The sequence below is a fragment of the Platalea leucorodia genome (genome assembly GCF_965183815.1).
Source record: "Platalea leucorodia genome assembly, chromosome: 3".
NCBI lineage: Eukaryota > Metazoa > Chordata > Aves > Pelecaniformes > Threskiornithidae > Platalea > Platalea leucorodia.
The window spans coordinates 63,986,625-64,013,450 of NC_138825.1; the positions used below are offsets into that span (position 1 = coordinate 63,986,625).

At 40.1% G+C, this 26,826-nt stretch overlaps 1 protein-coding gene across 1 annotated transcript in view; it reads left to right on the forward strand.

Moving 5' to 3' along the window:
* The window catches only part of MAP3K5 (mitogen-activated protein kinase kinase kinase 5), a 107,463-nt gene that overhangs the window by 17,588 nt on the left and 63,049 nt on the right, over window positions 1-26,826 (forward strand). Inside the window, exons 2-3 of the mRNA XM_082305798.1 lie at window positions 14,629-14,768; window positions 17,641-17,664. Coding sequence (XP_082161924.1) covers window positions 14,629-14,768; window positions 17,641-17,664 — 164 coding nt within the window. The remainder of the gene's footprint in view (window positions 1-14,628; window positions 14,769-17,640; window positions 17,665-26,826) is intronic.

The following is a 26,826-nucleotide window of genomic DNA, read 5'->3' on the forward strand; positions in this document are numbered from 1 at the left end:
ACTGTTGTGCCTGTAGGGAAAGAACATGCTCTGCTACCTGGAAACCTGTGAGCAATGAAGCAATTGATAAACTAGTGTTTATATGGGTTTATTGTGAGAAATATTGGTCAATGTAGTCACTAGACCCATTTTAAAAGCAAATGAATAGACAGAGACACAAAAGGACTAAATGCTGCTGGGCATGCTTATTTTCTAATCTGTTAGGATGCCTAACAGAGGTTAGAGCTATTATGAATAATTTCTGAAAACCTCATGGGAGTAATAACTAAAAGTCTCAGGAGTTACTAGGAAAGAAATAGAGGAAAAACTAGAAAAGCCACTTGCTGTATAAATCTGTGATGTGTCATATCTTTATTATTGCATGCATCTCTGCTCATCTCATTTCAAAAACTGAATTTGTAACTTGGTGGAAGACACAGATAAGGGAAAAAAGGATTATCAGAAGCATTCATGGAATTGTTTCCATGCAGATGGAGACTGAATAGATACGGTCTCTTCAGAAGGAAAACAAAGGGAAAGGTGACATAATTTAAAGTCAGGAACGGGAAGGAAAGAATGATTAAGGAACAATTACTCATTTTTTAAGTTTTGGCCTTCTAGCTCTTACCTGCAAGCAACTTTAGAAGAAGCTAAAGGAAGCACTTTTCCATACAAGGATGTAGTTAAATAGTCTTCAAAAGGACTAAAATTCATGAGGGATGGGTTGGCTGAGACCTATTATGCGTGGTGGACACGTGAAATGACTCAGGAGCTGTTCAGGGAGTTGAATTTCCAGGAGCTTTAAGGATGTACCAGGTGGCTCTGCAGTTGCCCTGTTTCTTTTCTCTTCCCTAATAACTGCTGCTGGCAGTGGTAGAGATAAGATGCTGGACCAGATGGACTTTTTGATCTGACTTAATGCTGCTGCCCTCAAGACCAAACTGACACAGTTCATTGACAGATGATGTAAATTTTCTAGCTAATTTGCTAGACAAATGAAATTGTAAATGTTTTCCAGAAGTAAATGCAAATGATGATGATGAACGAGGCTGACCTATTTAATGCCAGGTGGGGGCAGATCATGAGCTAATACAACCTGATTCACAGAAGCACACTGGTTTACGTTAGGTGAGGATCTGGCATCAGTCTGGTATCTGAAATAGCAGGAAGGCTGTCCATAAGCGTAGTGCCACGTTGGCTTTGGGATGTGTTTTCTGTGCACTGTTGCGTGGCCACCTGGATGGCCTCCTTAGCTTTGTCACAGTGGAGCTCTGGGAGCTCTCCTGTCAGAATGCTTTGCTCTGGCAGTAGCTCTGCATCTTTAATTTGTGGGTCACCTTCAAAGTGAAGCCAGGGAGTTCAGTGTTTAAGCTCATGTTTTTTGAAGCATGAATTCCAGCAACCTGGAATTGAGACCTGTAGAGCAGAATCAAGAGGAGGGGGACTAGGATCCAATGATGGGTGTATCCGAGAGGACCTCCCTAGGATGTGCTGAGACCTTGTAGGTACTTGAGGCTACCTGGGTTCCGGTGAAATGAAGCTCATCTTAGCTTGGTTTCCTCTTGGTAACTGGGTGCTGTAATGGTGGGGATATCCCTGGGCGTACTTTAGCACACGCCTTTCACAGTCCAGTTTCTGACAACTACGTTTTTTCTCTTTGTGGTTAAAGTGGTGCCTGTAGGTATGTTGGAGGTGGATAAAAGCAGTGAAAAAGGATTTCTGTTGATGCAGCTGTTGTTAGTAAAGGATACAAACTAATCATGGCTCTTTGAAGGGCAATAAATCTCTGGATGTTTTTCCCTGGGACAATTTTCTGCCAGTGGGAAGGGGGTGGTTTGTTTTTAAAAGTTCTTATCGTAACTTAATGCCTTTGCCCTTCAGTAACTACCTTTGACTTAAGCAGAAGAAAGTTTGGTTAGTATGGAGTACTTGTGAAAGCAACATCCTTCATTACACCTCCTAGAGCGTAACTGCCCTGTAACTCAGGCACATGAGGAAGGTTTTGTAGAAGGTTCCTCTAGGAACTTCTTTTGGTTGGGATGTGTGTGGGGGGGTATTATGCAACCCTTAAATTGTGCAAAAACACGGAAAGTACATCAGAGACATCTAGAACATGCTGGAGTGAAAGGAGCGCTTTCCATGGGACATCTTGTTTTGTGCAATTTGCTTTCTGTGCTGAAACAAATTACAGTGCGGTTGAGCATGGTCTGAGCAAATTTTCCATTTTGTCTTTTCATTTCACAGAAATTTGAAAGGGAAGCTCTCTATCCATTTTCATCCATCCAATCCAGATAAGAGCATTTTCTTGTAAAGAGTAAATAAAATGAGGTCTCAGTCTGCTGGAGGTGTTTGTTGTCTGTTGCTTTATTGTAAATATTAGTGTCTATATTTCATAAAAGCTCCTCTAATATATAATCAAAATGTACTAGATCAGACCTGTGTACACAGGCTGTTTGGAATACCTGCCATGTAGATATTAGCATAAAAGCATTCCTATTTTACTTGATTTAAGTATCATTAAATTGTTATGAATGTATTTCAAACATGAAGAAAACCAACAGAGTTAGCGTCCTAATCATGTTAAGTCAGAAGCAGCAGTGCAGTATGTTTTTTTTTAAATGAGAATAGTGTGGTTTGCATATACAAAAAGGGCAATGCAAATCATAGAAGAATGTAGGGTTGGCAGGGAGTCCATGGAGTCTCTAATCCACCTTGAACTCCAGGGATGGATCAGGTATTGATGCCCCCACCCCACCATGAGGAATCCAATCTGTTATTGGAAGTTTCCAGTAGCAAGGAGTCTTCTGCCTCCCCTAAACCCTGCAGGGACACAGTTTCCTTTAAAGATAAACTGTTTTTCCCCAAAATCTGTTCCAAATCTCCTTTACTTTGGAAGCAAATGTATTTGAAGAGATGTTTAAAAAAAAAAACAAAACACACACACACACACAAAAAACAAACAAACAAACAAAAACCCCAAACAACCCAAAACCCTACAATGTTATTCTATGTTTTAATTTAAAGTAAATTTTTATTTAGTCCTATTGTTCTTTTACAGTTCACAAACACAGGGAAATTTAATTGGTCTTCTGCTTGGCAGCAACTTTTTATGCAGTAAGGAGTTATCATATGACATCTCCAGCAATAATTTTTTCTTTCTCATAGATGAAACAGCTCTAGTGTGTTCAGTCATTCCTCCTTAATCATGTGTCTTTAAATCTCTTCTCACTCTCATGTTTTGTTCCTTTCTTCTGGATACTTTGCCAGTTTGACTTTCTGCCTTCAGTTATGCCCCAGGTTGTGCCCAGTATTTCATTTGATGCCTTGTGAGTGCCAGGTAGAGGAGGATAATGAGGTCTTGTGTTTTTTCATATGAAACTCCCTTTCATGCAGTACAGAATGTGGGGTTTTTTGCAGTAGCCTACAGTGCTGGCTCATTCATTCTGTGACTGCTAGTATGTGCAAAATTTTTTTTTTTTCTTCTTTCCTGTATGCTGTCTAGACAGTTTTACGCTTTATTTCAGCACCCCTAGGCATAGGGGATAATAAATACTCACATTTACTGAATGTTGTCAGTCTCATTTCAGGACAAGTTCCCCTCCCGTCCTTCAGGTTGCTTTCCAAAGGGGTGCCACAGACAAATTCTAGCTGTGTTGACATACAAGTCGGGAATGCAAGTATGACTTTGCACAGTTCTTTGTGGTATTGCACTGCAGTTTGACACTGAATTATAGGTGAATACTCTCATCGTATATGGAAAAATTGTGTGTTTTTTACAGAACTTGGAGTTTATCTTACGATGTTCAAGAGCAAACTGCAAAAAGTAGGAGTGAGCAGTTTGAATTCCCAAATCCTGGATCCAGCCTTAAGTTTAAGCAACACAGCATATTGCCAGCTTAGTAGTTATGATCAGATACTTTAGATGAGACTTCTCATAACAATTCATATTCTCTTAAAAAACTGATATGATTACTTTGCAGCAGAGCTACTAAGAATGTAGTCCTTTCTGGATCAAGCCTAATGAATAAAGATTTGTGCGCTTTTTAAGAGATGATGGCGTTTTCTATCAGAAAACGTGGTGCGTGAGACTGGTAAGCCCTTGGGCATTTAGTTTTCCCCAGTGTCTTTCTGTTCCTGGGAAAACACTGGACACAGCAGTGAAAATGCTACAATGTCGAGACTTTTGTGGAGAGGGTGGTAAGAACCAGGGATGGTAGATGTGTTTTGTACCTTTGGTTATGATGAGACTTGGGGCCTAAAATTCTCAAATACTGTATTATTTATGAGAGATATCTTCTTCTTGGGATAGAAATATTTTCTTGACTAAGTGAAGACATTTGTTAAATGTGTTTGTTTATGTCTCTTAGAATACTTCTTCTTCCAAATTTTTGGAAGCCTGGGAAGATCCCCATTTTGTACAGGCATTCCAACTGCGGTTCATCATAGTCTTGAAATACTGTGTATTTATTTTTCAGTCTGTGCTTGCTGCTCAAAAATCTTGTATGTTTAAGCCATTTTTGGTATCACTAGATGGGGAAATGTTAACTCCCATCCTACATCTTCGGATTAGAAACACTTCTGGATTTTTTTCAACAGCTTAATGGGCATGGCTCTGCCGTTCTTCAGAAGGGTCTACATACTCTGCCTCAGTCTGTCTTAGCCTTCTAGTTTGGCTTGGTGCAGATCACATTTCTACTAGAACCTGTGTAAAAATGAGCAAACTTCTTAACCAGAAATTGAAAGGAGTAACTAAAAAGACGAAAAGCTTTCAGATAGCACGAAGATATCTTAAGGAAAATTGCTTCCAGAAAATGCATGCTACTTATTAAAAGATATTTTAAAGTAACCGACAGAAGGTGGCATTGCCAAGAGGATGAAGGAATGGAATGATGCCCTTTGAAAGGAGAACTTTTGTCCAGATGAGAAACCAAGTTAAAAACCCATGAACTATGGCAAAATAAATGTAAGCCTTAGTAAGACAGTTTCCAAAAGACTTTGAGCAATACTCGCTGAAGATAGACTACAAAAAAAGCATTCTTGAATGCTTTGCCAACAGGGAGCAAGGTAGGGATCCTATGCAGTCAAGATGGAAAAGGAGGACTTGAAAGATGCAGCTTTCCTGCTATGATCTTAAGAAAGACTTTCTTTAAAGGGGTAAGGCTGAGGACCTGCCTCAGATTTAAATTGCCAGAAGAAGTTTTAAAATAAGCTGATAAAATGAACAGTAACAACTCATAGGAACTATGTGGTGATGACTCAAAAGTTCTCAGAGAGCTCCAGCTGAAACAAGCTGAGCTGTTAATTATGGTGCGTGACTTCTGCCTTTAGTTGCTGTCAGCAGCATAGGAAAGGGAGATGATAATGTCATACCAATAGGACAAATGGGCTGAAAATGCAAATAAAGAATGCATTGCATAGACACATGGATAAAATCTGGCAGTAGGGAAGAGTTGACATGGCTTTTTTTGTAGAGGGAAATCACACTTTTTTTGTGAGCCTGTACTTAAGGGTAATCTGTTTAAGACAGTATATTGGGATGTCAAAAAGCTTTTGATGGAACACCTTACTGAAGACTCTTTAAGAGACAAAATGACTGGAGATGACATCTTTACTCTCTTCCGATGAATGGGTTCTTAAAGGAATGGAACAGAAGATTGTTTTTTCAATGAAGCAAGGTTGCCAGTAGAAAAATGTGCAGGTGAAAGGATTGTTCAGTACTTTCTTTTTGAATTAGGTTTTTCAGAGGATTTATAGCTGATCTGGAAACTTGCTGCTGCTGAACAGCATGATGGCAATGTTTGCTGATGTGCTGGCTCGTCAAAACTATAAAGAATTGGCTGTAAAGAATTGCAGAAAGTCTTACGGTACCAGGCAAATGGGCAGGTAAAGGAAAGTTGAAGTTCGGTGATAGTGAATGCAAAGTAACATATATGAAGAAAAGCAGCTCTAATTATTCACACAACACTGAGCACTAAATTAGTTGTTGCTATTCAACTTTCTAGTTAACTCAAACATTTTCTGAAAATGTCTCTGAATTGCTGACTGAGGAAGGTCAGTCTTTATTTGCCCCATTCTTACAATCTCTGCAACATTGACTGCTGGCTTCTGGCAGAGAGGAGACGTTGAGCTAAACAGAGCGTTGATCTGATCCCTCTAGCTGCTGCGATGAAACCCAGCATTGGTTTTTGAAGCTTGGAGGTGGATCTGCCTAGACATTCTCGTCACAGTGAGCTGCTCAAAGAAGCCAAATATATAACCATGTTATAAATGAAAATAGTCAGATTTTATTAGAATAATTCTCTTCTTAGGTGGAGAAAACTTCAGGTCACTAAGACAGAAATAAACAGAACAGAATAAATGGAAATAAAAAGAACTTTTGATCAACTTTCCTCCTGCTCATCTTGTCCTTGAGGTGGATTGTTGTTTCCTGCCTTGGTTTTAATGAATTCTGTACCTTTGGAGCTGTAGCAAACTCTCTACAGTTCCTTTAGACTTTAGGAAATCTTTCCATCACCTCTGAGGCCTGGTCATTTGCTTTTTGTAGGACTATCTTCTCTGAGCTCTTCTGTTGGCATACCTGTGATCCCACAAGTACCTTCTTCTTGGGTAGTCTCAGTCACTTCTCCAGAGAATGAATAATCACTCCTTCATCTCATGTCTTAAAGGCACATAACATGAAAACAAAAACCAAAATAATCACACGGATACCATCATCTTATTTATTTATTTGTTTGGGGTTTTTTGTCTGTTTAAGATACTGTCCAGGCCAAAGGAGTGCTTGGTTTTCATTGACAAAAAAATTGCAGTGATGTAGATCCTCTGGACAAAACTTTTAAATCCAGAAGTACTGAGTTGCTACAGCTTGCCTTATATTCCTTGACTTTTTCTGCTCTTGTGTTTGCACATTGTTTATAAATACATTAACATTTGGTACAGGTCCTAACACTTGTTAGCCCTGTAATGTGCTCAAGCCTTCAGCTGAGCCTCCTTAGTTACCTCTTTGAGCTCTGAGTATTTTTTCTGATGCAAAGTTTGGAGTTGAGATAATATTTAGTATTTGGTGTTCTTGGCACGAGAGAGCCTGTTTCACTGGGATTGATACAGATGCAGTGAGCCTGAACGTATTGAGGTTATTTTTAAATAAATGGCTCTTTGTTTGCTTGTCATCTTTTATTCTTGCCTAATCCTGAGTTCCTCCCACATGCATCAAGCTGAGAGTGGGTTTTCTTCAATTGTTGGGCGTTGGAATCATGTGATAACATCACAGTCCTTTGTCTTGGGCCAAGAGAAGAGTGGATTTTTTGAATCTCAAGCTTGCTTCTTTTTTTTTTTCCCTTCAGCAGAAAGCCTTTCTGTATTGTTCCAGTTGTCTTTAGATCATTGATACAGTTGTTTAGATTTTGCTGTGTAGTTTGCTGTGTTAATTCCTACACGCTCCCCCTTCATGTTTGTCATCTACATTTTTTCCCCCTTCTCATTCCTTTTCTAACATCTGGATGAACTTTATTTGTGTTACCAGTTACTTGCCAGCTTTTGCTGTTTTATTTCGGTAAGTACCCTCTGCTTTGTTCCCATCAGCCTTGGAATACAGAAGCAAGAGTTTCTTTTCCCTTCACATCCTTGAAGCGTAGTGCAGTCAGCAAGGCTGCGGTTTCACTCAGAGGCCCTCTCAGAATACTGTGGGATCAGTTGTTTTTTCCCACCCCCTTGTCTGGATGGTTCTGCTTGGTGAAGTCTTGCACTTGCTTTTATGAGAATGATCTGAGCCAATTAGCTACAAAAGTTGGCAGGAATCGATTCACACAGGTTTTTCTAAGAAGCACCTTGATGCATTGTGGGAGAGAGTGCAGGTTTTGCAATGCTCCCATGTGACAGCAGAGCAAACACCATGGGTCGGTTAAACATTTGGGAAGGTGCTCTGGAACATTGTGATTTGTGGGTTATGAACTTTCTTGTGATTTCTGGTTTAAATTTATACAGGGGCAGCTTATAGTTGCTCTTGTGCCACACTGTCATCCTTCAGCTTAAGTAGTTCTTTCTTACCTTATCTATCAAGAAATCAGCAACTGTCAGTCTTTTAAAAAGAGGAAAGGTTGCCTTTTAAGTGATTAGGTAATTTATTTTTGTTATTGAGCAGATTCCTGGAGATCTAAACTGAGTCACATACAGAGTCTGTCAGTATGGGTATAGATGCTTAATTTGTATCTGTAATGAGGTGGATTGGGAGGTGTGTGTTTGTTTATTTTCTGTATTGTGCCTCGAGGAACTCCTCCTCCTGTGATGACATTATATCTAGGGTTCCTGAACAAGTGGATGTTGCATCCATGTCTGTATGGAGGATAAAATTTCCTTACTCACTGGAACAATATGTGACTCTCAAGCAGAAGTAGGGAGGTATTCTGTGGCATCCCTGCAGATATTGTGGTGTCTGGTGCCTTCTTTGTATAGGACTTAGTGATTGTGTAGATGGAAAGTGAGATCATCTAACTGATCCGGGAGGCAGCTGATCCTGCGCACTCACCCCACCCCTCCAAGCCAACAGATAGACTTACTCGGTTGTCTCGTTGGGTATTAACCACGCTAGATCTGATACTAACGTGTGGGGGAGGGTCAGGACCACCCCTAACAGTAACAGCTAGCTGTTAGAAGAGTGTATCTGAAATGAAATCATACCTTTTGCTTGTGAGTCTAGCTGTAGAAGTTCACCTTTAAAGTCAAGAGAAGTTCAACTGAGTTTAACTATTCAGGGAGCAGTGGGCTTAATACCAGTCTGAGGGTAACACGGTACTGTTGTGTTTGAAGGTAACTTGTTGGTTTTTTGGGTAAGCATTAGGTGCCCTAGTTATTTCTGTCTCTACTTTGTGCTACACAGCATCCAGAAAGGACACCCACCAGACTGCTGGGCTTGCGTTGCATCTGCTGGGAATGTGCGCTCAGAAATTCCCCTTCGAGCAGGTTGCAGGACTGGCTCTGGTTTGTACTTGAGTGAGGCAGGATCTCTGCTTCCATTTCATAAAAATGACACTACTTGAGCCAGGATTACTATAAGGATCCTGAACCATAACGCTTTACGCTAGATAAGAACTAGCACATGTTTATTGCATATCTCTCTCTGTCTTAATGGCCTCACGCATGCTTTGCACGTCAGTTGGAGCTTCTGCAAATACAATGCTTTTCCTCTAAATGTATAGCGTATTTAACTCACCTGTATGGTCATTACCTGCTTTTCCTTCGCCATATCCAAGCCTCAGGCACCTTTATAAAAGTTCTTTTCCTGGCGAGCCTCTCCCAGCAGGCTGGCTCAGCTGGATGGGTTTCCTGGGAGGTCAGCCATTCCCCTGCGTTGAGGTGTTCTCACCCCAGTGGCTCCCATCAAGTGCTTCCGGTCTCGGCGGCGCAGGAGATGCTCTTGACAGGAAATGTCGGATGCCAGTGGTGCTGACAAGTCAGTGACGCTCCCGTTTGCATGGATGAACCGGAAATACAACGCTGTGCTGACGTGGTGCTGGGATTTCCAAAGCAGGTTTCCGACCTCATGCAGGCAATCTCTGGGTAAAGAGAGGGAGATCCGTGCCAAGCATAAAGACCCATGAAGAAGCTGAAGTAGATAAGGGTGGTGTTTGCTTGTTTCTGAAAGCTTACCCAATAGTAAATGTCGTCATGGCTTGTCGAAACCGTTGTTGTTATGCTGAATGGGGAGCTGCTACTGCAGTATGAAAAACACCTAGTGTTCAGACTGGCACTGAAATAAACTTTGTTGCAAGCCCTTTTCTTCCCCTGTCTCTGTCAGAAGAGTATCTTACCGTGTCTTTTAACCCTCAAGTAGAAAAGAACCCTAAATATCGGTCTGTCTCAGAAGTTGCCGTTATCGGCTTTCATTTTGCCCTGATTGATTGTGGGACAATGAATGTGAGGCAGTGGCCGTGTGTTTAATACCAATTAATCAGAAGGTAATAGCAAATATAAACATTCATTAGTTTTATAGCTGCTCTGTTTGTATTCGTTATTTTTCCTGGCAGCACTGTAGTAAGCAGGTAGTATCAAAAAGTAGGGTGTACGTGTATGGTATCTCAGAGTATTTGTTCAAACATTCTTCTTTGCCCTGTTGTATTTTAAACAATGAGTAGGAGATGAACTTTGAGCACTGCATTTCATTTATTGCTTTCTTGGTGACTAAAGGCATTGGTAATAGCCAAGAGCAAAGGGCTTTATATCCGCTAATGGACACTTACCCTTCTTGATCATGTCATCGTGTGTAATCTTAAGTTTTTACCATTTCTTAAAAAAAGTTAATTAGTAGAGATTTTATGTGAAGTTCTCAGTATTTGCACAGATGGCTTAAAAAGAGCTGTGGATTTACACTGCAGGTAAGAACTGTTGATAACGCAGTTGTAATATATGCCAGGCTTCACAGAGATGTGTCCTTTTCCACTGCTTCTCCAGGAAGAAGGATCAAGTTGACTGCCTCCAATTCTATCACATGAATCTGGTTTCCCGGGATAATAAGAAGCCGATTCCCAGTGTAGTGGTATTCTGTTCTCTTGAATGTGTTGATGGTGTCTTTTGAGCTATTGTTGGTATCCATGTTAGTTAGCCTGATAACAGAGAGTGTGACTGCTCTGTGGTTGTTGCTATGTCTGCAGCTCACTGTGTAGTTACCCAGCTAAGGTGTAGGTAGGCAGCGTCGTTACAGGCAGCTTGGCTGCTCTCAGCAGGCAGGTAGAGCTCGGGGTGGTTTAGGAAATGGACACCAGGAGCTTACTGAAGTGACTGCTGCTGCGTTTACGCTGCTTCTGCTACCTAGGCCAGAGCTAAGCTCTTATCTCATGCTTGTGATACGCTTCAGTCACATCCATGTGGGGATGCCAGTTGTCTAAGAAGATGGGAGAGGCGGCTGTCGCTAGACTTACTTTATTGTTTGTAAACTAGCAAGACACAATAATTTACTGCAAGTTTTATTATAAGACTTTTTAGCTGTAATGTCAAAGATGACTAGCAAAGGCAAAGAACATACTATCCCTGTTTTCTTTAAATGGTATCAGTGATCTGTAACCAGGTCCACTTTCATGAGGTAGAGAAAGCGAAATTTAATCTTGTGCCCAAGACCAAAGTAAGGGATAAAATTTCTTTTCCACAACCTGTGGGATTGCAGGAATTGCAGTTCTTCCACTTTCCTGTGTCGTGCTCGTGTTTTGCGCAGTGTGCTTCCATACCCACCCTGCTCGTTAGTCTGCTGGAGCCTGAAGAGACTTTCTTTGCTGCAACATAGAAGATGTGCAAGAGCATTTGCAGTGAATTGTCAGTCCCTGGTCTTCGGAGCGCTTCATTCTGAGGGCTTAGGTGTTGAGAGGGCTCTACTCTGATTCCTGCACTCGGTCAATTAGTGTTTTACTTGCCTTGAAACTGAAACTGCAAATACTTTGATGAGTGGATTTTTTTCCAGTGTAACTGTAGAGATAATTCTGCCACCTTCATTGAAATACCATTTTGCCACTTGTGAAATTGTATTTTCCAGTCAATGGAAAACATATCTTTCATTGCAGCAGGCTGTTAGATTAATTTAATCTGGCAGAAATAAGAGTGAGAGCCTGATAAATGGGATTCTGGCAGCTTATGTATTGATGACCAAACAGTTCTTTTGGGCTTAGCTAAATCCTGGCTCTTCTGAACTAGTGAGAATTTTGATGTATGTTTACTTGAGTTGGATTTGTCTTCAAAACCTCTTGCTCAGCTCTGCTAAACTTCTAATTGTACTTTATGTAACTGAATATAGTATTTAGCTGCATTATGGTGCACTTGACAGTACGTTTCAGGTGCTTTTTAGGAATTATTACCACTACCTTTTTTGTTTGTTTGTTTTTTTAAATGAGCTTCCATTTGCTGCTTTGTATTTGACTTCCAAATTCCTGACCAGTGCTCCATACACCGATCCTTCCTTTGGTCAGAGGAGTTTCTCTCCTGACATTGTGAAAGAAGATAGTCAGAAATGGGTCTGTCAGAAGAGTTGGTTTAGGGTATAGGGTTTTTTATTGGATAGACACCTGGTCTAAAAAGTGCACATACTTTTTGTGGCTTGTTGGAACTGCGGGTAAGAATTGGGCTGTTCCCCTTGAACGCTGTGATACCAGCCCCGAGGGCTAGCCTGGACTTTAGAAATCTGTTCTCTTTGTCATGAATGACAACTTCATCTTAAAAATATAACTGCTGCAGCAAGAAGGGAAATTTCATAGAAGTTAGACCTATTCTAAGGAAGATACTACTTTATCAAATGAGATTATCCAGAAGATGTGGATTTCACTGAAGTCTTAAAATGTAAAGAGATCCCCTTTAGTTACAAAAGAAATATAAATACCATGACAGAGTTTATACCAGTATCTTAGTGTAATTTTTCTTACAAATGTTTCCTTATTTATGTGATCCTTCCTTCCTCTGTTTAAGTAACTCAAGGCTTTTCTTTGATTTTTTTTTTTTTTTTTTTTTTTTTTTTTTTTTTTGTATTGCTATGATAGGGATGGGACAGGACCCAAGAACATTTCTTACAGCGTGGCCCTGAGTCAGATCTGTTCTAACAATTATGTTAAATGGATTTGGCCAGCTGATCTTGACAGTAATACACACACACACACACAGTTTTGCAACGCTAGTAAGAGCACGTTATCTTGCAAGATTTGAGAATTAAGTCATGGCAAGTTGCGCAAATTTTCCTCCTGCTCATTGTAACAGAAGTGTACCATATACTTATAGTTGCTCAATATTAGACTTTTCTATGAATAAGAGTAGTTAAAAATAGAGCTTGTATTATGGCAACTTCCTAAAGAAAATAAACAAACAAGCCCTAATCTCACCCAAACAAAATATAGTAGCAATATTGTTATTCTAGTTTGGCTTTTGTGATGTCTCAGTTTCCTAAAATTAATGAAAGTCAGCATGTGTGTGATCTTAGCCATACACTGCCTTTTTTTACTTCAATAAAATGTGTTTGATGGAATCCATATTGCAGATATTTATGTGAAATTGGACAGAGGGAGATTCTTAGAACACAAATTATGAAACTTTTCAAGAACATAATTTAATATTTGATTTTTGATGGGGAAAAAAATTCCTTTTTTTTATACCATGTTAGTCTCCTCTCTTTTAATCTTGTTTCTTGAAGAGCCTAAGCTTGTATAGGCAAATGTTGTCTGTTCATCCCCCTATGTGTATCTATCCGTTCTTAAGCATTTTAATAATTTCTAAGCCTGTAGGCCAGTTACAGTAAATTTTGACTGAAGAGTAGATGTCTCAAAGATGTTCCTTTTCAGCAAGTTGGAGAGACACCCTTGCTGCCTTCCCAGTTGAGAGCATGGCCACAAGGCTTATGTTTTATTTAATATCTTCATTACAGTTTTGATGATCTAAGGAAATAGGCAAGGTGAAAGTTGTGGTTAGAGGTAGAATCTCTTATTAGATCCGTTAGAGTAGAGAAATTTGAGGATATGTAAGCTTCTTGCCTACAGAGCTTGTCTTGCTATCTGTCTTCTGTCATAAAAGCATCCACAGGAACGGGAAAGCAGGGAGAGACACTGGAAACCAGGCTGCTTTTTTTGTTCTGCTCTTAACAGAACTACATTTCTCTGTTTTTCCCCCGCCCCGTCGTCTTCTGAAAGAAGATAAAAAACTGAATTGGGTGAAGAGACAGAAGGGTGTTTGCAGGAGAGGTGGAGATGAGTCAGTTTTCTTGTTTTGCTCTCTTGATCCCACAAGACTTTTGCAGTGGAAATGTGCTGCCTCTTATAATAGAAGCCTTAACTATTTCTGCTGACAGTTTGTAATTGCCTCTTGTTTTACTTTTACATTGGTATGAATCTGGGCAAGTGAAACACGCGTTTTAAGAGAAATTGTGGACTACATTCCTTGTTCTGTAAGCATTTGTGCATGCGCTTAATTTTATTCATGCAGGTAAAATTTATTATGAGCAGAATTCTCTGCCCAATAAAGCTCTTGCTTATGTGGGGGTTTCTATGGCTTTACATATTCACTCCCTCTTTCCTTCTCTTCTGCTGTACCTTGTCCTTTTCTCTCTTTCTAGTCTTTCTATATGAATCAAAATAGATCTGAATGGTAATTTGTATTGGAACTTTACTTTTGTCTTTCTTTCAGTTTACAGCTGTTTTATTCCAAAGTTCTAAGACAGAAACTATACAGTCTGTTCTGCAGTGACATACATATATTGCATGTATTTTTATTGCAACTTGCACAGAGGGTGAAAATACACTTAAAATGAAATTTTTTCTTTTTTTTTTTTTATAAGGTCATCAATCATCATGTGTAGATTAACCAAACAGATTTTATTCTCCACAGCACCCAGTGAACTTTTTGCCTTTTCTTGATTAGTGATGTTTTACCTCTTTTACCTGAGGAAATAAATGTCTCATTTAAAGGAAAAAAGAGGGAGGAAGGAAGAAAGAAAAGAGAAAATTAAACCACATCCTGCTGAGTATATTCGAAATTCAGACTTAACAGCTAAAATGGGGAAATCCCTCTAGATCTCTTATTTCCTACTTAAAATTGGGTCTTCTTATCAAAGCAAATTGTGCGAAGAGACATGGCGTAGAAGCATTTGGCTGTCAGAAATGTGTGACATTGACAGTTTTTCATTTCTTTCTGCAGATATTGCTGTCGTAGAGATGAGTGATGCCTTCCGTCAGCCTTCCCTGTTCTACCACCTGGGAGTCAGGGAGAGCTTCAGCATGGCTAACAACATTATCCTCTACTGTGATACAAACACGGAGTCTCTGCAGTCACTGAAGGTAGCTTTGAATGGAAAAATGGGGTGCGTTGGGGGGAGGTCACAGTTGGTCCAACTCTTGAAATGGGTCCTCTGTTTCCATAGGAAATACAGACACCACTTGTGGTTCACAAAAGTATAGCAAAAATTTTCTGAGGCCTGGAAAACATGGCCACAGTGAAACGCTGAAAAACTCAGTTTAGTTTTCCCAAGAGAAAGATTTAGATGACTTTATCACAGTCCATTAAATATCTAGGTGTTAAAGGGCTCTTTATGGAAACAGATGTTTGACAAATTTCAGGTGAGAAATTAATGGGTTTATATTATTAATGGTTAAAATACATGGTTTTGTCATTCAAGGGTGTTACTGGTGTTTGGGGTAAATTGTTACAGTAATAACAATCGGGTGAGAATGGTAGTGTGTAGGGGACAGCAAAATAATCCTTAATTTTTAGCTCCTGTGTAAAGTAGCAGTTTTCTGGCCAAACCTGATGGAGCCCCAGATGGGCTCTGGTGTGTCTTGCTGAGTTACAGCTGTTTACATCAGGTACCTGCAGGATTGCTGTGCTGGAGATTACCAGCAGCATAGCAGAGTTAGTAAAAACAAAACTTGTGCCTGGTCCTCAGGGCCACAGTTCACAGTACGGTAGGTTAGTTTAAGTCAAGATGCTGGTTTAAGGTAATCTGTGGGGCTGTGAATTGTGTCAGCCAAGGAGCTGATACTTGCTTCCTCCTGCTAACTTTACTAAAGGTTTAGTAACTTCCATAGGGGTGGGGGAGGGCAGGCAACTTGGATGGCAGTCTTTTCCAATACTTCCCCTCCCTCAGATTCATTGGCTCTGATCAGGAGGTGTTTTATGCTATTGCACTTCCATTCTAGGCATTGCTGAAAAGAAGCATTTTAGTAGGCAGCTTGGTGAGTCAGACTGCAATCTGGGCACTGTCGCCTCTCATGGAGGGTTTGCTTCCACTGCTTCTGGCTAGTGCAGGGTATTTGGTTTTGATTCTGTCCCAGTAGTTGCAGCTTGGCTCTCTATTGGGAGGGGGCATACCTTGATGAACTCGGTTTCTTCCCTCCAGATTTTCGCAGCCAACTGGACTAGTTGCAATCCAATTTTTTTTTTTTTTCCAACACAAAGAGTATACAGATAAAAGCCCTAAAAATAAAATGCTAAATGACAAAAGACCTCTCTGTGGATTGAATTCAATTATGCAAGTACAATGATCTACAGTATAAGCAGAGCACAATTTCATTGTACTGGGTAAGGAGCCAAATACCCAACTCCCACTGAAAATTGCTTGGAGTGAGGCACCAGGCTTCCTTGGGCACTTGGGAGAACTTTTTACTGGTTTAGGAGCTGGACTTTGCAAACAGGTCACGTGTAGGGATCCCACTGATGTCAGTGGAAGCCCAGTTCCGCACAGGGAGGCTTGGATGTCCCAGTGGCCACCGGTACAGTGCCCACTGGAAGACTCTCTTTGGTTTGCTTTAGCTTGGAGCTGGGCCTGTGTTTCTGCTTTTGATTGATTGTTTGCAGGAAGGTCGTCAGAGAGCAAGACCTTTTCCGTATTATTTAGTGACTGCCTGAAAAAAGTAGCTGTGGGCATGCCTGGGCATCTTTTGAGGCCACGTTTGTTCCTGTATTTGTTACAGCCAGCAGATAGAGGAGAACCAGTGCAGGAGTGTGTGTGCAGTTTTAATCTTGTATAGAAGGTGGTGAATTCAAAACCTGAAAATGATCATGGAAATGCAGGAAACACAAAACTGCAGCACATGATTTAACTTGGGTACCAAGCAATGTAGGTAAACTTTTGCTGGTGGAATACTCCTCTATATGAACATTCAGGTCAGGTTGGATGGGGCTTTGAGCATGGCAGGGCTTGACTAGATGACCCCCTCATGCTGGGGGGGCTTGACTAGATGACCTTTAAAGGTCCCTTCCGCCCCAAACCATCCTATGGTTCTATATATGTACATGTATAAGTTCATATACTTACGTATATTATCGTATTTATGCCCCACACTTTGAAAGCTAGCAACAGTCGTGTGTGAAACATGCCCCCTTAACAGGGGGAAGAGCAGTTTTATGGAACTTGCGCAACATGGAAAATATGAGGTGCCTTGGTTTGGTGCTGTGTTTGTTTTTCATGCTGTGGCGTAGATGAAGCTGCTCAGCGGTCCCAGTGGCAGAGGTTTAGTATGGCTGGCTGATAAATCTGGCAGGGTTATCGGTTGCTGGGATCAGAACTTGGTGACAAATCTTCCTGAAAGCAAGGTCACTGTCCACAAGTGGTTCACACTTGGGCTGTACCACCCAGATTAGTGGGCAAGAACCAGCTCCTCCCATCTGTGTGTGCTGTGGCTGCTTGTTCTCTGAAACTTCACATGTAAAATGTGAAGATACATTCTTTGCATCAGACTTACTAGAGCAATGTGAATTTCAACCAGTTTTGGAATATTTTAAGACTTTATAGAAATAATGCTTCGTTGTTCTTCAGTTTCTTCTGCTGGCAGCAAAATGTTAACTATATTTAACTTCTCAAATACAAGTAGAGGTGTATTAATAGTCAACTTTTGGACCGTATCCCTCTAGGAAAATGTATATAGGGAGTGGTACGTACATGTGTGCATGTATATATATATGTATATACAGATGCACACACTACATATGCTCCTGTGTATATATAGGATGTACGTATCTACTTGGTTCTGTAGTCGTTTTGTCTCTCCTGGGACAATACTTGATTCATGTTGATTTGACAGGCATAGAAAACATCTACCAACCAGTCTTTTCCTGTTATGTGTCTGTAAACGTTAGTATTAGAAAGTCATACTGATCTTTCCTAGTAGTTGTTCAGTGATACCAACGTTGTTTCTTCTTTTTTTATTCCAGGAAATTATTTGCCAGAAGAATAATGTAAGTATGATTTCTCGGTGCCAGTTGAATTCTAGGCATTCCAAACTTCTGTTCCATTTAATGTTGTTTATCTTATGTTTTCCACTTGAATCATTTAACACTCTCCTACTGTATTTTATAGAGTTAGATGCAGAATTCTGGAAATCCTAGCAGCAAATCTGTGTATATCACTTTGTTGCTAGGTACTGGGCTCACTTCTTACCTTGCCTCCATCTATCAGTGGTATTTTCCTTGCTGCCTTTACTTGTCTGTTATGTTTTTACACACCATTTACATGTGTCATTTTGGGTTTTTTTTTGTTGTTGCCTTTTTCTGTACAGTGTTCTTCAGTGTTTTTAAAAAATACTTTATTAAAAAGGAGAGTTATTTGGAAACTGATGCTTATTTTAGAAACCTGTGGCTACAGCTATGAAAATACATATATTTGTAAAGAGAGAGTGTGCATTTATTTCTGGAAGTTGCGTCCTGGAGCCTGTTAGTCCTAGTGCAGTGCAGATCCCGGTAGTCTGTCTGTGACTGCTAGTCATTAAACAGTAGGTTTCTGCACCTTGGAATCCCTCTGGTTTCTGAGGTCGGCCTTGCAAATCCCCCTTCCCTTTTTCACTCCCAAGTTCAAGGGAGGCAGACCTCTGACTAAACGCTGCTTTCTCAATGTGGTTTGTTCTGGAGCAGCAGGGCCGGTCCTGTCAGAATATATTATCTGGCATGCTGAGTTGTTCTTGGCTTCGCTTCGGGACTTACTGGTAGCCATATATGCTAAGATATAATTTTATAGCGGTTAGTCAGTGGTGTGCAGATATCTTGAGGTGCTATGTGTATGCTGTACAATTCCATATATTTGAATAAACTTTTCTAAGGGGCATATGAAGTTTTTAATTTTAGAAATTGGTCAGGTTTTATTTCCCACAGTGTTAAAACTGCCATAAAAACTGCAGTATTCCTGGTTTTACTTCTTTATTTAACAGTGAAATTCATGGATTAAGTACTGACTTCTGCCAGTATGAAACATGATTCTTTGAAAAGGATGCAGTTGTATAGCTATAGTCTGTAGATGCAGTCTATAGCTGATAGAGTTTCTAAAGGTGGCTTAAAAAACAGTGCAAGCTTTGGCCCTAATGCTGTGTTTTAAGTTTCATAGTATTTTTTTATTAAAAAAAAAGGCAGCAAAGAGGGTTGCATATGGAGTTTCTGTATAACTCTTAACCAGAAGGTGCTTTTCAGAGACCCGCAGAATGCTGTGAATGATGTGTTAGTCTAAAAATCTCTCGCCTTTCTCTAACGAAAGTGGGGTAAATGATCAGTTAGGCCTTTACACAAAACGAAAGAGAACAGTAAGGCCTTTCTTGTAAATGAATGTATTGGGTTCTGTATTTTTGTTCTGGTGGCCCAGGATCTAGGGAAAATGGTGTGTGACTAATGTAATGTCCCTGGGAGGACAGGGGGAAGAGCTCTGTTCGCAGGAAACCAGCAGGAGATGACTTGTATAGTAGGATAAAGTGGAGATGTTGTCTTCTTGTCCTATTTTTGAATGACAGTCCCTGAAGCTCAAGGAGAGGTATGATAACTTGGCCTTCATCTGTTTGAGAAAGGATTGTTCTGTTTTCCATTTAAATTTGGATAGGTGGCTGTGAAACTGTCATTTATCACTTTTAGAAATGTTTCAATGTATGCCACGAAAAGAATGTATTCCTTGAGAGTCTCAGATGTTTTCAAGCACACCCACATAACATCTTTTCTGGGAGGAAGTATTTCCCCAGGGATTGGAACAGGGAAGTCAGTAAAACTGGCTTAGCAGATCTGCAACTGATTTTTTTTTTTTTTTTTTTCCCCTCCTTCTTCCTCATTTTTTGGCATGAGATCAGCCAGATTACCTGGAAGTAGACTTTTCGCAATGTTGGTGCATGCCTAACTATTGAATATAATTCCTGCTTCATGAAAATCATGTTTATTCATAAATAGTAAGACTCTTGGATAAGTGGGTATGACAAAGGTGCTGTCCTTGAGAGGCTACGACTGCGATGCCCACTCTTACCAAAAATAGTCATATGAATGATTATGTGAGGTTGCAAATGTGAAAAAAAAATGAAATTCACATGTGAATAAACCAGGAGTTTAGAACATGTTTTTTTAATAGCACGCAAACATCAGCTGTAACAGGACAATGGTATCCCTGGCACCAGGGGATTAAAAAGGCTGCAAAACAAGCGCGCGCGCGTGTGTATCTATATATATCTGTCTAACTGAAATGCCTTGTGTTTGCTTTTCCTGAACCTTGTATCCCTAAAACTAGTGGGGAGAAAAAAAAAAATCCATTACCAACTGTTTTGTTCTTTGTTCTGACTGGATTTTTGTGCTTCCTAATAATAGTCAATACAACGTTGCATAGCTAGGATAAGCTGCCTGGAGCCTGTCAGGGCAGAGCCGTGAAAGATAACACAGGCTCATTTCCTGTTATATGTGGTTTTATAGCTGTTTAGTTGGACCTTTTCCAAATGTTGCAGTAATACCAAAAACATATATTTTTACAGGGAGCGATACTTTGACAGGAGGCAGTTACTTTGATATTTGAAAGCTTAAGTTTAGTTTTCGCTGTTATCTGATTTTTGAGGTCAACCAAGCAGCAGAGGCATTCTAGAAATTACTAGTAAAATGTTTCAGTCCCAAGGAGATGTTGGTATAAAGGTTACAGTGCATGGCTGTACTTTGGTTGTTTTAGCTCACCAATTTTTATTTCATCCTAGTTCTCCCTGGTTTGAGTCTTACTAACTTTAGAGAAAAGCTGCAAGTCGGGTTCCAAATGGCCATTTATTCAGTTTTTCTTAATTTCACTTCTTGCTGAATCTGAGGAAGTTTAATGTGCATGCATTATACATGCTGTTTGCAACCACTTGCAGTAAGTAACACCTCGACACAGCGCTCACCTTTCAGTTCAGGCTGCTCGCTTGCACCAGGTTGGAGTGATGGGTAGCCTGGGGAGCTTCCCAGCGTGTGAGACCATGGTACGGCTGCCATCGGGAGGCAATGGGAACCGTAGGCAGTAGTGATGAAGCAAATGCTATATGGCTGGGGACTCTTATTAGAGTCTTCCTTTTCTGACACTTGGGGATTCAGAGACTGTAATTTTTACTGGTTTTCTACAGCCCTTCCTAACTGCCTCCTGTTTAAGGTGTAACGTGGGAGACAGTTTGGTGTAGCGCTCCTTCAGTGGGAGCAGGAGAATGAGTGTCCCTGGATGAGGCATGCCAGGGGCGTCTGCAAGCTTGGAGCCTCCACGCAGGTACTGCGAGAAGACTGTAGATCCCACAGGATGTCTTTAGCTATCGGTCTCTTTCACTGTGGAAACAGGGAAATATTTTTAATACTCCTCACTCAGCTGATAAATGATTTGGAAGCAGTTTGATTTTTTTGGTATCCAAGTATGTAAAAATGCTACATAGTAACCTTCAGTAAATATTTTGTTGATAATGACAACTGTGGTATTTATTGTTATTTATGCTATATCACTATGTCTTGCTCGTTCTTTCATTTTTTGAATTCTTTGACTAATATATTTGGCACATTCTTTCCTTGAAAAAAGTTAGAACTTTTTTCCCTGTGTGAATATGATGAAAGGACCATATAGACTGTATGTTGATTTTTTAACAAGCATTCAGGATGTGGCATGGTTGCAACTGAATGTTACTGCTGGGCATATAAGGAAAGAATATATTCCCAAAGAAAATGGGAAGTATTTAAAAGACTAGACCCAGTCTCTGTGCTTCAGTTCATTTGAGGTGTGAGGCTTACTTATGTTCCTTTTCAAATCAATAGCAAGGCTGTCATTCATGTGAGTGGGATTTGAAGTGAACCCAAACTGAGTCTGTATTCATTAAAACATCAGCACGTGTTGATTTACTGTGTGTTTGGGGGATGGAGGGAATAGATTTAATAACTTGGTTTAGGATTTTGCCATCTGCTACATGTAACACCATGTGCAGTCAGAGAATTACCTTTAAGAAAAATCTCATCAGAAGAGTCGAAATAAGAGCAGACATTTCTCAAAAGAACTAGTAGGAGAAATGCAAAAAAACTGATCTTAATTAGAGGAGAGTCAGCAGGAAGAACGGTTCCTACTGTGAGAGATACTGGCTATTTTTATTACCTCGGCTGATCTTATTTATTTAAAAAAAAAAGTTAGATTGGATGCTGACCTGAAGCTTAAGCAAGTAGATGGGATTCTGCTAGATTCTCCCATCCATGAATAAAGCATCATGGTTTTGTTTTGGGGGATTTTTGTTTTCTTTGACACTTCTTGTCTTTGAAGGCAGCTTTCTTCTGTTTGTGGATATTTGACTGTTAAATGATTCCAACAGAACAGTGATAGTAAAGAGCCTCAGGGAATCGAGAGGACTGCACACCACTGATTCCTGCGATTTTGCAGATTTTCTCCCTCCTTTTGAAGTAAAATTCAAGACCTGAGAATTAATTGGGCAGAACTCAAATGCTTATTTGTATAGCACCATGTCTTCTTTATCTGTACAACTTGCGTACAGAATCTTCTGTACTATGTCAGATGTATTTGTGGGGGAGAGAGTAGTGTTTACCTTATTGCATGATGTTCTTTCTAGTAAGACACTGTCTCCAAATTGAATTTCCAAAAGGCTGCCGCTTTCACAAGCAACAGTTCTGTATTAGAGAAGGATATGGAAAGAAGGGCTGTTTTATATTCTTACTGTGATCATTAAAATATAACTAAATGCTATGCATTTTTGTTATCTCTTAAATAAAAATAGTTGCTCTAATAATTTCTTTTCAGAAGTAGAGAAAGGATATCAAGCACGAAGGAAGTCCTTAATGTTCCAGTGACCAGTAGGTCTAGCTAGGAGCGGCATAGTCTTAAATTCCATTAACTGTAGAGCTATTAAGACAATCTTATGGCTGTATTTAAATTGAAGTTACACACACTATGGAATTGTTCAATTTTGCACCGTAAGTGAGGAAAGGACATTAGAGAAACAGAAACCAATTAAAACATTTGCAAAAATGAATTATAGATTTTGTCGCTTTGTGGTGAGCATTTATGCATGTGTAGCTGGCTCCAGCCAGTGCTTCGGTCTTCTGATCAGTCTGACCGGTGTGATGAAATGAGCTATGACACAGATAGTCTTTCAGAAGGTGGCCTGATATTGCCAGTTACTGAGTGTGCTGGCCCAAAGCCTTCAAAGATATGTATGTTCCTATCTCCTAGATATAACTAGTTCAGCTGATCTGAGAGCTCAGGCCAAGTTTACCTTATCTAATATCCTGAGTTCTTGTGCATCAGGCTGAACCATAGTAACTATCTGTGTGGGCACTCGTGGCTGTCTGAGCCCCTGATGTTTTCAGTAATGCTTTTCAGTTTACAACTCAGGTGACCTGCAATCACTTTATAACTTTCATTAGTGTAATTTGAGCTTTTGAACCTTAATGAGGAATTTATAAAGAAAGAGGGTTGGAAAATGAAACTTCTAGCACCTGTTGTTGATTGAGGGGTGGTCTATTCCCACCCACTTTTGAAGTGCCTTTATGCTACTCACGTTTTTTTAAAGGATGTTGACAGAACTGAGAATCTTGCAATTGGATTTAAGATGTTACTCCTTAAAAAATTGCCCATTTTTCTTGAATGGCTTGATTCTTTTAGTTTCATTGTACATGGTATGGCGAGTCAGAGGAATGGGTCAAAGGAAAACAACAATTTTGTCTTGGGTGCTCAGCAAAGTTGGAATCTAGAATGAAGTTAATTCGGGTTAGGAAACAATATTGGAGTTTGTGAGATCAGAGTTGGGATGGAGTGCTACAGAGTAGATTTTAATAGGATAAGAGGAATATGTTTAAACTTCCAAGTGGAATAATGTGCGCTAAGTCAAAATGCAAAGCAATGTGTGAGCAGATGGGAAGTGTGTGTCAGAAAGACAACCTGATCCTTTCTGACTTAAGTTAGTGTAGCTTATATTTTGACAAAGAAAGCTGAGAAAGGAAGTAAAAGCAGCTGAGACAGAGGTTGCATAGACTGGGAATGAGGAAAGAAGCAAGTCATGCATTCTGCTTAGGGGAAGAAGGTTTAGAGCTGTCTGACATTGGAGTAGCTCCTCAGCTGCTGCCCCCACAGCCTGGTCCTCTCAGGCTCCCATCCCAATCATTGCCCAGATGCAGTCAGGGTTGGGCTCTTTGTAGCTAGAATTTGTGATGGTGACAAAATATGTTTCTCCATAGTTTCTGGGAGACCATAGGCTGTACTACACAAGAGCAGTCCGGCCGTCACTGTTATCTTATCTTTCTTGCACGGCCACCTTTAGTAAATAATATATAACTTTTGATTTTTTTTTTTTTTTTTTTTTTTTTTTTTTTGGTACCAGAGCTATTGCTATTGCATGTTTGCCTTTGTCAGGTTCAGCTGTTAAATATCTAATGTACTCTTTAGCTAGGAAAGTGAAATTTAGGTCAATATTTCTTGTATTTCTGAACTTTGCTGCATGTGGGGTTTTTCTATTTTTTTTTTTAAAGCCTATTTCCTAAGGAAATGAAACTTAAGAGCTTGTACTGTTTTTCATCCTCCACCCTCTTTCTGTATCTGCCTTTTTCATCTTGTCTGATTAATTTCAGCCAAATTTGAGAGGTTTCAGAGATACAGAACTCCCCACAAAACATAACTGTCTAGGTTAAGTTAACAACCAAATTAATGCCCTGGCTGAGGGAAAGGCCACTGTGTTCCCACACCACTTGCCACCAAGGATCAAGGTGAGATTCTGCCTTGAGACATTTCCCTGAGAACCCTGGGGGCCCTCTGAGCAACTGTGAATTTATTTTATTTTCTTTTGTTTTCTTCCCCCGTAGTGGTTTCTCCTGCCTTTTGCTGTTAAGTTCTTTTTCCACTGCTTCCAAAGGCTACTGGGTCTGCATGTCTCCTATAGCAGGCTCTATAATCAGCTTTTTTTTCCCCTCAGGTAATGGGAAACATGAGTGTAAACTAATTTTTGCTGGCTCTTGTTCACTGAAATAGATACCTACTTCCTACAGAAGGTGCACTTGGGATCAGTTTGTAAGAGCTCTTGCTCAGTACTGGGCTCAAGCACTTGGCCTCTGAAGGAAGAGGAGTTTTCCTGCGTGTAGGATTATTTATGAAGACTCTAGTACTGTCTCTGTAGGTGGCCTGACGATTATGCCAGGATAAACTTTGAGTTCTGTGGATTTCAAAAGCTGGAAACATCCTTTTTCAGGGTTGATTTTTAATTAAGATCTGAGCTTTGGAAACAGTGTGCCAGAGGTCTGAGGCGGCCTTCCTGCAAGCAGCCTGGAATTTATTTTTAATGTACTGAGTAAACATTAGGAAGTAAAATGCTTGCCCCAGGATATCTGTAGCTACTTCACCCTTTCTCTTGGCTCTGAATTCCCAAACTTTTTCTCCTTTGTTTAAAAAAGGAAAGTTGGAGAACAGTCTGCCTTGTGCTTAATAGTGACTCCTGTGCCAGTCACTGCCCACCCTTGTCCTGTAATTGCTGAAACCAGTTCCAGCAAATTCAGAATTTCCTCTCTGCTTTTGACTGTGGGGCTTATTAGGTTTTAGCAGGGTCAAAGGTTCATCCACCCTTGAAAGGGTGTGATCGCCTTACGTGCTAGCATATTCTTGAGCAGAAGTGTCCATTCAATTCTCCATTGTAAAGATGAGCGGTTTGGGTTCTAGCAGCACACTCCTTAATTGCTTATTAAAAATATTGTCACACACTTCCCAGTTCTCAAGTTTCCTTTGGAATTGCTACACTCATGCACAGAAAAATATGTCCTAGCTATTAAGCTGTAATAGTTTGCAGTTGTTGGGGGAGGAAGACTAAATTCATCCTTGTGCAAGTCTGTGTATGCAGTAATCTCCAACCAAGTTCTGGGTTAGCTGAGCTCAATGGACCTCATGTAAATGTCTGCATCAATTAATTTTGTTAAATTTAACAGAGTTTGTCACAGTCCTTCAGAAGTGGGGATGGGATTGCCTTTATAGCGAGGTCTTATAGTTTCATAGTATAATAGGTGTAATTAAAAAGAAAAAAAAAGTAATTCCCGTACTCCTTGTAGCCAGTCTCTGATCTGTACACAAACATATGTTTACTGACATCTGTACACATACATTATACACACTAGAGTACCTCCATCCTTCCATGTTTTTAAAATCTAATAATGCGTGTTAAAATGCACGTTTTAAACACACAGCTGGTCTTGGGCATTTGAAAACTCTTCAGTCACTGCTCTCTCAATGCGTGGAGCTCAGCTTGCCAGGGGAGTCTCTGAAGTGATGTCTTCATTGGTGTATTGACTTCTGGGAGAGCAGAAGCAGCTGGCCAGAAAGTAATTAACCTTAGAAGTAATTTAGGGGTACCAAAATGATGGGTCTCAAGAATTGCTTCCTTAGGGCTTTTCTTGCTGGGCTGTTGGCCACTTCAGTAGTGGAGTCTGAGCTTTGAGAGCCAAATGGCAGAACTCCTCCTGATTTTGATGGTATGCTGGCTCATAGTTAAGACCCTTCAGAACCACAAATATTCAGCAAGCTTTCTATGTGCGTAAATCTGTACTCACATACATACCACAGGCACCAGACATCTTGCCTCCTTCTTTCCTGGAAGATAAACCTAAATTTTTTTTTTTTTTTTTTTTTGCAAAGTATCTGTTGTACGTGGATATGTAGAAATCAACACAGTTTGGCAACACTAAGACATTCCATAAGTGATTATTCTGAAATATGCATGGTTTTAAGTCCCACTGGCCAGGAAGGTTTGCTACATAGCAGGGAATTTCATTTGTCTTTGTTATGCTAAACTATTTGAGTCATTTTGCAGTTCATATGAGGATTAATTTGCTCTACAGTTTTCCTGTTGTGAGGCAACTAGCTCGTGTTATTGTTTTCAACATCTGTGAGCCTAGCTGTACTAAATTGCAGAGTGCTTGCTCTCTTCCGAACATCAGTCACCTTGAAAAGAGTGTATGTCAGCTTCACTTGAGTCCGCCTGCCGCTTCGGGGTGACGAGGGTGTGCCCTCAGAATTGTTTTGCTATTGAGCCAGTGTTCTGACTGTTTTAAGGTCAACATGATGCTTCTAGAAAGACTCATCTTACAGGAAGCAGTTCAGAAATCTGAAAGAATACATTTCAGGTGTATATC